General features: G+C 38.0%; 1 protein-coding gene across 7 annotated transcripts in view; it reads right to left on the minus strand.

Annotated features, from left to right (window-relative positions):
• LOC143022060 (uncharacterized) overlaps positions 1-12093 on the minus strand; it is a 65227-nt gene that overhangs the window by 51948 nt on the left and 1186 nt on the right. For all 7 annotated transcript variants that reach the window (XM_076180007.1, XM_076180004.1, XM_076180006.1 and 4 more), the window contains exons 2-5: positions 5839-6341; positions 3552-3814; positions 687-760; positions 485-588 (exon numbers count right to left, since the gene is read on the minus strand). In XM_076180007.1, the coding sequence (XP_076036122.1) occupies positions 485-588; positions 687-760; positions 3552-3814; positions 5839-5894 (497 nt within the window). In that variant the 5' untranslated portion in view covers positions 5895-6341. The remainder of the gene's footprint in view (positions 1-484; positions 589-686; positions 761-3551; positions 3815-5838; positions 6342-12093) is intronic.

Consider the following 12093-nt stretch of genomic DNA (forward strand, 5'->3'; position numbering starts at 1 on the left):
TAAGTGGCCTTGCTGTGGAAGTGCTGTATCTTGCGGCACTGTTTCTGACCCATGTCAGTGGACAAGATGCAGGGATGGCCTGTCATCCAGGAAGTGCCAAGATGAGAGGGAGGGTAGAGGGTGGAGGGGAGGGGAGTGTATTAGGGATGGAATGGGTGGGAATGGATTTTATGCCTTTATTTTTTGGCTACCTCCCTTGTAAGGGGGAAAAAGCCTTTGGTATATGTATTTTCCTCTCTAATTAGATGCTTTCCCCTATTTGGGTGCCCGGGGCAACCACCCCTTTGGTCATCCCCTCTGCATGCCACTGCAAGAGGGATACTACTATGTCAGTTAAAGCATTCCTCTGCATGTGAAGAAGAAAAAGTGACTCTAGGCCACAGGCATATCATTAAATCACTATAGTCTTGACTACCTAAATTTTTTTGTAATCTATACCCCATAGTGTAGTTCAATTTAATTTTTCTAACTCAAAAATACTTACAAAAATGGTTCAAATTTGGTTGCAATCTTGCCTAAGAGCTTACAAGCTGCTAATCTGGATGACACTTGTTGAGACTGCCCCTTGCTCACAGCCATAGACAAAATCTGCATATTAAATACAAATATTAGGAAAAAGATTAATTCTCTATGTCACTTTATTACCAATATCATCAAGTAAAATAATTTACAGTATATTGCTGTACCTCATCCTTAATAACATCCTTTGGCAGCAGGTCAATAACATCCAGAAGTGTCTCGAGCCAGGCATTTGCAACCACTGTGGACAAAATAGTTATGAAATAAATTGCAAAAAACTAATACTTTAGTCATTCACCTATCTAAAGCAACTAACCAATGATAACAAAGGATTACAAAGGCGGAGCATGCCGACAGGAGACCTTTTGATCCATATCTAGGTCGGATGCGAAAAAAAATCATATTAATAATAAAACAATAAATAAAAAATATAATAATGTAAATAACAAATAAAATACATAAATAAATGCATAGGTATAGTTGAATAATAAACAAACAGGTAAATAGTAAATAATGATAAATTGACATATAACTAATAATAAATGAAAATCAGACAGACAAATGATAACAAAACAAAAACAAAATAAATGAAAATCAGACAGACAAATAATAACAAAACAAAAACAAATAATATAAGATAAATCATAATCATTACAGCATCTTACTTAGGTATTTATCTAACTGATTCTTAAAGCTTCGAACTGAACTACATTGCACTACCTGTGCAGGAAGTTTATTCCATTCATTTACTACACGGTTGGCAAAGTTGTTTCTACTTCATTTTTACAAATATCCAAATGGTTAGGTTAGAATATCTAGAAAACTATTCAGGAATGCATCTTAAAATCACACTCTGCCTAATGTACAATGATGCATCACAATACACGCTTTATAAAATATAAAGTTACAGCTGTAATACTCATTCTTCTTCACCCAGAATGTTTACAACCACAGAAAATATGATCAAGCCAGTTCACTTAGCTACAACTACAAAATAAATATAATCAGGAAACAGACTCTGGCATCCTCATCCACTCACTCGCACCTCATGATGCCTACATTGGCATCATCGAAATTAAGGGGGATCTGACAGTCTGGAAAGCCATTTTTTTTTTAATTGAAAATTTCATTTTGCATGGATTTACATTCCAACACTATTCAAAAATACATAGGAAAGTTAAATTTAGCCATTGGTGCTCGCTAACATGTGCTGAGTAGGTTTAAAGAGACAATGGGTGTATTAGCCACATGCAAGAATGAACCCTACACGTGGCAAAATACAGTTCATTTCTGCATGTCTTTTTCTTGATATTTCCCTTTGTTTTGTGTGTGAAAATCTAGTGGTATTTGGCATTACCCATAAAATATCATGTCCAGCAGCTGAAACTAAACCATGTTTACAATGTCGTTCATAATTCTGCTCCTTCATCTGCGAGCTGTAATTTTATGTTATCTACTGAGAACTGAACCTGGAACAGTCAAGGGTCTTTTATTGTAACTCATGCAGGTCCCTTCACCAAAAACAGCTTTCACTTCACAGGTGTTCAACTATGGAACTCACTACCTGTGTCCATTAAGCAGTCAAATAGCAAGGTTACTTTCAAGAAAAAAGTCAAGGGCTACTATATGTCTCAGCTATGGACAGAGAACAGCCTTGATTTTATGTACTACTAGCCTAGTGAGGGGTACCTGACTCCATGAGTAATACCATCCAAATCTGCGTTCACTCATAACTGTTCTGACCTCCCCTTTTTGTCCTTCAGAGGTTTAGTTTAGTATAACAATGTTTGATGTTACAAATTGGTTTCCACCTTTGTTTTGCTAGTCATAGTATGGTATATGTCTCAGGTAGGTTCCGAGAACAGTTATGATCTGACCATAATACAAGCCTGGTGAATCAGGGCACCAGGCAACAAGGTAATTGGACTTTTCCCTCGATCTCCTTGTTGTTTTACTCATACGAGTACTGGTCCCCTGTACCCTACTTCTGGTGCTTCAGGTTATAATGTACTACTTCCTAGTGCTCATACTAATTGCCCACTCCATCCTATAACAACTTGTTGATACAGCTGTAGAATAATGTAGTATATCATTAATGGTACTACTCTGATATGGTACTCACTCATACTGTTTTGTTACCTTTTAGCATTATTTTGTTGTTCCTTTGCATAATGCAATGTTCCTTATTGTGATGGTGCTCAAGTTTTGGTCTCAATATCCTACGTGTTTCGAACATTTTAGTAATATTAGCAAAACTATAATAATGTTTGTGTCATATGTGTACTGATTGGTATTACTCATGACTGTCTCTGGTCCCCTTAACCCCCTACGTATGTTGTCTGTGTAACTTAGTGTAGAAAAACAATCTAATGAGGACCACAATGGAAATAAGCTTACATGCTTTTTTGTGTTATCCTCAGCAATTGCAATCATTATTTTGAACTATGTGTTCTTGTCATTATCACATTATCAACACTTCATGTATACTGATTCTTTGCCAAATAAACTTATTATTATTATTATTATTATTAGAGGGAATTTTAACGGAAAAAAACGCTATCGGTCTGACGTCACAAAGTCATGCATCTTATGACCTATGTATATCTTGATCTATTAAGATTTTAGGAAAAAACAAAATTACATGCTGTTTGTATGGATCAAGAGACAGACATACTGTACATCATTCAAATGCTCATGGAATATGGAAAATAATAATTTGATTATACTGTAAAAATATCAAGTTGATATATAATAAACTTTTTTTTATTAATATTTTTCTATCAGACGGTCTGATCCCCCTTAAGGGGTTAATTGGATATCATGTAAATTCAATTCTCTGCACACTCATCCATACTCTGTATGGTCCCGATGCTTTCCTATTTTCTAAGCACCAAAATCATTTTTTCTTGTTTCGCGAATCTATTACTTTATATGCTTAGCAATTTTCATCTCAAAACAAGGATAAATTGTGAATGGTACTGTTATAATAAACTGAAAATAAAATCTTTTATTGCTACTTCAAGTCCACTTACCTGGGTCATTACTGTCGATGGATGTTAGGATTGATTTGAGGAAAGTGTGTGTGAAATTGGTATGGGGTACCAAGTCCTTCTGGAGAACAGAAACTACTTCGTCCACAGCACCTTCTCCAGCTCCTGTACTCACTCCCCTTTCTCCTCCACCTGTTCTTGCACTCATCACATTTTCCTCTGAAGATAGCTGAGAGGCTGTGGAAGCTGCAGGACCCCCTGTCAAGCCCATTAATGAGGGCAGGGATGCCACAGCCCTGGTAACGCTGTAAAATTGGATATTCTTGTTAGTTGTCATGAAAATGAAAAAAGTAAATAAATGAATTGGTATCATAATTTCACAATGTAGGGAATCCTCTATACACATGAAATTCTGATAAGTGAAACTTCAAAGGTACAAAAACAAAAAACTGCGGACAATTTTATCTATATGAAAGGCATATGCTTTGATGGTACATATAAATATGAAAAAATTATGAAAGCATTATATTGAATCAACTTTACCACATGAGCACAAATTATATATATATATATATATATATATATATATATGAAAGTGTTCAAAGGTCAATATCCCTTTAATATACAAGGAATTTCCTGTACTTTTTCATATTCTTTACTAGTGCTTCAAATACCTCTCACACCAAATCACATGAAATAAGAGCCTCCTGAATACAACAAAAACAACCTTAACAGCACAGTTGACTTTTGAACTATGTAAATTGAACTAACATGCTTTTCACTAACAGTTTTATTAACACAGCCTAACATATAAAAAAAAAATTCATATCTACTGCACTATGTTACATTCATGTACAATAAACCCTCGATATAACGGACCTTGATATACTGGATATCAGATATAATGGACAAAAAAATCTGACCAGACAAACTCTCGCTATAATGGATTTTCATCCATTACAGCGAGGGATCCTCAGTTATAATGGATCTTCGGATATAACAACAGACCCCTGTCCCCATATTGTCTGTTATATCAAGGGTTTACTGTAACTCCTAATCCTACTTATTTCTAATACCGAACAAACTTTGAGATATAACAGATGCTCAGTTATAACGGATCTTTGGATATAACGACAGACCCGTCCCCATATTGTCCATTATATCGAGGGTTTACTGTATTTATTTAATTGTGTTAACCTAATTGTAGTATACAGTAAAGGAGCAATAGTCATTGGGTCCCATCTCCTATTCTCTAATTATCTAAAATACCTAACTCAAATTCATGTACAGTTCCAACTTAATCTATATCCTCGATTTCCAACTGTTTTTATGTCACTAGCTGGAATTAGTAGGATTAGGGGAGCAGTCACTGGCTGTCAACACTTATGTGAAAAGGTGTAAGAAATACAGATATAGTCTACTTTACAAAGGATTACAAAGGAAGAGCATACCAACAGGTGACCTTTTGGTCTATGACTAGGTCGGATGCTAAAAACAGATAGTGAAATGAAGAAATGAATAAACAAGGATACCAAACAAAAGGCAGGCATTACAGCATATTGCTTAGGCCTTTATCTAAATATATCTTGAAACCTCAAACCATACTACATTGCAGTGCCTCTGCAGGAAGTTTCTTCTATTCATTGATTACACAGTTGACAAAATTATTTCTACCCACTTCCAAATCCAAATTAAATCTAAATCCTGACAGCTTGAGAACATTACCTTCAAATCTTCATATATCAGTTTCGTATATAGGGGATTTCCTATACTTTCCATTTTTCATCTCACTTGACCAATTTGTGTTTTTTTGTCTTCCAGATGGATCCATCTGTCATGCACCTGACTCTTATTTCAATAGGCTTCATGCTCCCTTGCTTCTCCCATTATATTCACATCTTTCTCAGTGCTGCCTCTTCTACTAGCACTTCATCCATGTGTCATCCATTTAAATTATTAATATAAGGCATAGAGTAATTTACAAAGGTGGAATAATTCTTTGCCTCATCATGGTAGGAGACACTAAAACAGGACTGAAGCACTGAAACACTTGCCACCAATTGTGCCACCAAGGTCTTTATGCAAATGTTATATTGTCAAAAGGACAATGATAAAAAAGATTATATTCCTCCCATCCACATGGGCACCTGTTACTGTATAAACTAAAGTTGAGAAGAAATATACACAAGTATTACAATATGGGTGGGAGTGGATTTATACCTTTGACTATGGCTACCTCCCTTGTAAGGGGGAAAAAGCCATTGGTAGGTAGGTATGTACAAGTATGTATGTATGTATGTATGTACAATATAACAAAATTATCTCTTACCTCTCTGACAGGATTTCGCATGGTCCCTCGCCTCCTTCCAGTGGTGGACTCTTCATGATAATATCCTTTGAAACTCTGCACCACCTGTGATGAGAGCTTCAGAGTTACAGCTGGTACTGCCCTACCTCCTCTTGAGCAGTAATTGGCCCCAGCCGACCTGCAGTATCTGCATCCTTGCTGCTGTCCATGAAGAAAATGTTCACTTTTCCATACCAAGGTTATGTCCGACCTTCTGAAGTCTACTTCTCTCCAGGATGCTACTTGGAACTCTTCCTTTCAATCTCCACACAAGACTTCTTTCACTTAATAAAAAGCAGCCATATGTGCATGCAGGGATGCGTGCACGCAAGCACACATAAATCACTTAGTCAAAATTTTTAAAAACTTTTGCTGAGCCCCTGATCTTGGCTCAGGAATGCAATATGTCTCATGTTTATTCTATCACACTCCTCCTCTTCATGAAATGCAGATGACATGCACTGTCAAATGTATTATTTCTTTGCCTGAAAATTAATGAATTACTATTATTTCTTGATTTGTCATTACTTTGACAAATACCACTATGCAATCACTACCTTTGCCTGTTTATAAGATGCAGTTCCCACAGATCTATGCCAATCAATTTCACTGACCACTCCACTATTAAATTCCACATGACATCCATCTAATCCAGGTGCTTTTCTAGCTTTCGTTTCTTTCAATGCTACTCATACCTCCACTTTTACAATACCAGTTTTATCATTCTCCTTTTCTATTAATAATTTCCTTATTATATCCCACTGCCATAATCAAAACCTCCCTATCCTCTCCTATATTTACAGCTCCTTGAAATACCCCAACCATCTCTCTTTAGTTCAGCGCTTCTTAACCTTCTCCAACTTCAACATCCTCTGCAGTCAGGTTCAGGCAGTCCAACACCCCCAAACATCTGGTTAAATGTACTATAACTGCTATATACAAGAGAGACTTTTCCTGCACCCACTACAATTTCTTTCTGTAGCCCAAGTTAAGAAGTACTGTTCTAGTTAGTCTAAACCTTCTTAAATACTAAGCTAGTTCAAGTGATCACTATTTTGTACAGCCTTGTATCAATCAATCTGTTGCCCCAGGTTTCTTGCGCAGAAGATCCACAGCTCCAAATCAACAACTTGAGCCACCAGATAGGCCAAGTCACTTAATGAAGAAATACTTTGTTGTCTGGGTAGGATAAGAGTAGGGCAGTGTAGGATGAAGTGTTCTGTGTCTTCTGTATAGTGACTGCATTGGGGGCAATATGAGTTTGTAGCTAGGTCTATTCTGTGTTAGTACTGTTTCAATGTTGGGTGATGACCTGAATGCAGTAATGCCAACTTAGTTCTTGTTTGTTGTGGGAAGGATTTTTTGGGTGGGCTGATGTCTGAGGAAGTCAGGTGGAGTGTGGTTTTTGGGAGTCAAATTTAAAATGCTTGTTTTGTAAGTTGAGCATTTTTGTAAGGACCTGTTATGTGGTACAAGTGGTAGGCTGTTGAAGATTTATTAGTATAATGAACCAATAAATGGAGTGGTTGGGAAATGTGGAGTTCCAGGAAAGAATTGTAATGGAGAGTTGATGGTGGAGATATGTCTAGAAAGAGAGTTGATGATAGCAAATACAGTGTTTAGGAAGAAAGTCAAGCATAAGTACACATGGGGGAGGGTGGTGGATGGAAGGGTGGTAGATAGAGTGTTAATGGACTATGTAATGGTATATAGGAGTATAATAGGAAGAGTTAAGGATGTACATGTTCTAGGGGGAGAGAGTGGGGGAAATCAGATAATTTTCTAGTGGAAGGTAAGTTGAGAGTGAAGATGGAGAAAGAGGAAAAGGACAAAATGTAGGGAGGTGCTTAGAGTGAATTGCTTAAATGAGAAAGAAAAGGACAAGGAGTGCAAGAAGAAGCTGGGAGAGGAGTGGGAGGGAGTGAAGGATAGAGTAGAACTAGGAGTGGAGGAGGAATGGGGATGGTTCAAGGAGGGAGTCACAAGGTGTGCAAAGATGATGTGTGGAACAAGGAGGATGGGAGGAAATAGAATGAAGGGTAGTGAGTGGTGAGATGTGGAAGCAAAGAAGGTTGTAGAAGAGAAGAAGAGAGCTTTCACAGATTGGTTACAAAACAGGACAAGGGAAACATATGAGAGGTACAAAGAAAAGAGAAGAGAAGTAAAGCATAAGATAAAGGAGGCAAAGAGGAGAGCAGATGTGAAATGGGGTAAGAGTATGGCAGAAAATTTTGAAAGTAATAAAAAGATGTTTTGGAAAGAAATTAAGAGAGGAAGAGGAGGCAAATCAAGTAGAGAAGAAAAGGTAAAAGGTGCAGATGGAGAGATGATAATGGAAGAGAAGGCAGTAAGGGGAAGATGGGCAGAATATTTTAGGGAGTTGCTAAATGTGAAGGAGGATAGGGAGGGAAAGGTAGTTGCAGTGGGAAGTGCTAAGAAAATGACTGATGAGTGAGGAAAATGGAGGAGAAATAAGGAAGGATGAAGTGAAGGCAGTTGTTAAGATGATGAGAGCAGGTAAGGCACCTGGTCTGGATGGTGTCATACAAAATGTCTGAAAAAAGGAGGTACAGTGATGGTGGACTGGCTGATGAGGTTATATAATGTTTGCTGAAGAGAGGGTAGAGTGCCAGAGGACTGGAGGAGTGCCTGCATAGTTCCATTTTACAAGGGAAAAGGGGACAAGTGTGAGTGTAGAAGTTTCAGAGGGATCAGCTTGTTGAATGTAGTTGGGAAGGCTTATGGGAGGGTCTTGATTAAGATGATTAGGAGAGAAACAGAGGGAGTAATTGGAGAGGAATAGTGTGGGTTTAAGACAGGTAGAGGTTGTGTAGATCAAATTTTTGTGGTAAAACATATGTGAGAAAGCTATAGGAAAAGATAAGGATTTTTTGGGCTTTTATGGATTTGGAAAAGGCTTATGACAGGGTAGACAGGAAGGCACTGCGGGAGGTATTGCGGATATACAGGATAGGAGGAAAGCTTTTGGGAGCTGTCAAGAGTTTTTACGAGAGTAGTAGAGCATGTCAGAATTAGAAATGGAGAGAGTGAGTGGTTTGAGGTAAAGGTGGGATTTCATCAGGGATGTGTTATGTCACCCTGGCTTTTAAATCTATACATGGATGGGGTGGTGCAAGAGGTGAATGCATGGGTGGTGGGTCAGGGATTGGAGATGGTTAAAGAAAATGGAAAAAATTAGGAGATAAGCCACCTGTTGTTTGCTGACGCCACTGTGCTTGTAGCAGGATCAGAGGAGGGATTGAGGAAGTTAGTGAAAGAGTTTGGGAAAGTGTGTGAAAAAAGGAAGTTGAAGATAAATGTGGGTAAAAGTAAGGTGATGAGATGTACAAAGGGTGAAAGTAGCAGCAGACTGGACGTGAGTATTAAGGGAGAGAGAATGGAGGAAGTTTTAGATACTTGGGTGTGAATGTAGCAGGAAAGGGAGGAGTGGAGATGGAGGTAGAATGTAGATTGAGAGAAGTGAGTAAATGCCTTGGAGAATTAAAAGGTGTAATGAGAAATAGGCATTTGAGAATGGATGCTAAGAGGAGATTGTATGAAGGAGTGATTGTGCCAACAGCATTGTATGGGGCAGAAACATGGAACATAAGAGAGGAGGAGTTTAAATGTGTTTGAGATGAGGTGTCTGAGAAGTATGATGGGGGTTACTAGGCTAGATAGAGTGAGAAATGAGGAGGTGAGGAGAAGAATGGGGGTGGAAAGGGAGTTGGGAGATAGGGTTGATGAAAGAGTATTAGGATGGTTTGGACACATGGAAAGAATGAGTGAAGAAAGACTAGTAAAAGAGGTATGGAAGGCAGATGTGGAGGGAGTGAACATGAGGGGGCGACCTAGGATGAGATGTATGGATGGGGTGAAAGGGGCTTTGGGGAAGAGGGGAATGTCTGTTGAGGAAGGACGGGAGAGAACAGAAGACAGGGGTGAATGGAGAATGGTTGTATATGGATGATGTTGTGATGCATGAGATGGAATGGGCGGGGGGATGGGGGGTGAGGTAGTATGTGTGAGCAAAATTTGACGCAGCCCGAAGGGATTTCTCCCCGTCTTCTCCTTTTATGCATGGGGGGACGGAGAGGGGGGGTCGCCGATTTAATGAAGCAGCCTTGCTGTGGATGTGCTGTGTCTGGCAACACTGCTTCTGAATGGATCAATAAAATTGCAGGCTAAGTATATTCATAACTGAATTTGCATTGCACAACATAGCAGCACATACATCAATTGATAAGATATGGCTAATATGGAAGTGGAAAGAGTCAAGGATTTAGGAGTGTCGCTTGACTGTAACCTTATATTTCACAATCAAATTAACAATGTAATAGGAGTAACTGTTTACCAGTAACAGAACATTGCTTTTATAAAGAAATATTTAGATCAGAAAATAATGACAATGCTTGTACATAACAATGTGATTGCAAAGCTAGACTATTGTAACTCCCTTTATTGTATCCTACATGCAGCCAATACCTTGTCTGGGGTATTGGCTGCATGTTATTGTGGCAAAAGTAGCATGCAATTGATACTTTAGGGTCTATATGGGGTGCCCCTATGGACCAGAGTCACACATCATTTTTGTCTGTGATAGAGGAAAACTCTGTTCATAGAGAAATGATGACACTTTTAAACTACGACTGTCCCTCCGTTATGCTGTCCCCCAACCCCTTCTTACTGTCCTGTACAATTTCTCTGAATTATGAAAAGGACTGCAAGAATAATCAAAGATTCACCTTGGCGAGCAAAAATCTCATCAGCATTAATTGAACTGCACTGGTTACCAGTAATGTCAAGAACTGTTCATAAGATGTGTGTCTGGACTTACCAAACCTTAAAGTTTGGGAAACCATGATATATACGAGATCTTTTATGAAGATTCCAACCTGAGACATCTGAGGCACTGTCTAGACCTGCATTAATTAGATGAGCTGAGGAGTAGCTTAGAAATTGGTTACAGATCTTTTGCAAGGTGTGCACCAAGGCTGTATAACAGGATGCAAGATAACAAAAGAGTAGTGACAGTAAAGTGATGTAAAAAAAGAAGGTGAAGACCCAGTTATTCACCGAATGCTATGACCTACTGAAAGGAGTATTAGAAACAACCACAAATGCTAAAAAGAAGAGATAAGGTAGGGCCCTGCAGAATGCTGTGTCAGCAGTGGAATGGGGCCCTAGAAATCAGCACTTCAAGTAACAAGTAAAGTAAGGCCTTTCCTGATTTATCTTATCATTCTATGGCATCATGGGATTGTATATACTGTAACTTGTACACTTGTTGCATAGTGTGTACCAAACTTCCATATTAACCAACCTAAAGTTCAATATAATAAAACATTTGGATATCTCGGTGATATATTATTTGATTATACTGCATAAGGCAGTACCAATCGACACCTTGACACAGTTCCATACAATGTTGCTGCTTATGATACACTATCCAGCCAGTAGCAATTAATATATAAATGTCATGTGTAGAATTATGGGCTGGCATATCAGCAGAGTGCGGCTTCCTTGCCTACATCATAAGTTGTGTGTGGATGGGAAGCCCACCAGGTAAGAGAACCAGGTAAGAGATGACCAAGACTTCCCCCTAATTAGTTTGACAGATAGGTTTACTATATATGAAACTATGTTGTCACTCTTCTATATCTTTAATATTAACTTTGGGTATATAGGTATATTTTTAGAAGTGCACACCTATGTGATTGAGCAATAGAAAATTAAACAATAATTTTGTAAATTATAATAATCAACATAATATACATTATTCTTGGCAAAAATCAATAACAGAAAAAGTTGCTAAATGCTATACAAACAAACATAGGTGTTGCAACTGCTTGAGACGCAATCTTTGTTTTGGTACATGCAGAGGTCGAAGAAATTAAAGTATGATAAATTCATCTATTCTAACCTATCCTACCTACCTAACATAATTGGCATTAAGTAATGCAGTACCAAATTCTAGAGGTCTTCAAGGTGTTCGTTGTCATCTTTGACCTCCAAATCTATCAAAACAAAGGTGGCATCTAAAGGGGTCAGTGCGACTTTGTTCACTTGTGCATAGCTTTCAGCAACATTTTCGGTTATTGATTTCTGCCAAGAAAAATATGTATTACATTGATGTATTATAATTTACAAAATCAATATTTAATTTTCTAATGATATATTGCATAGGTGTGCACTTCTAAAATACTAGTATATATTCTATTTTCTCCCCTCCAGTTA

The sequence above is a fragment of the Oratosquilla oratoria genome, chromosome 43 (genome assembly GCF_046742065.1).
Source record: "Oratosquilla oratoria isolate Oo_2021 chromosome 43, ASM4674206v1, whole genome shotgun sequence".
NCBI lineage: Eukaryota > Metazoa > Arthropoda > Malacostraca > Stomatopoda > Squillidae > Oratosquilla > Oratosquilla oratoria.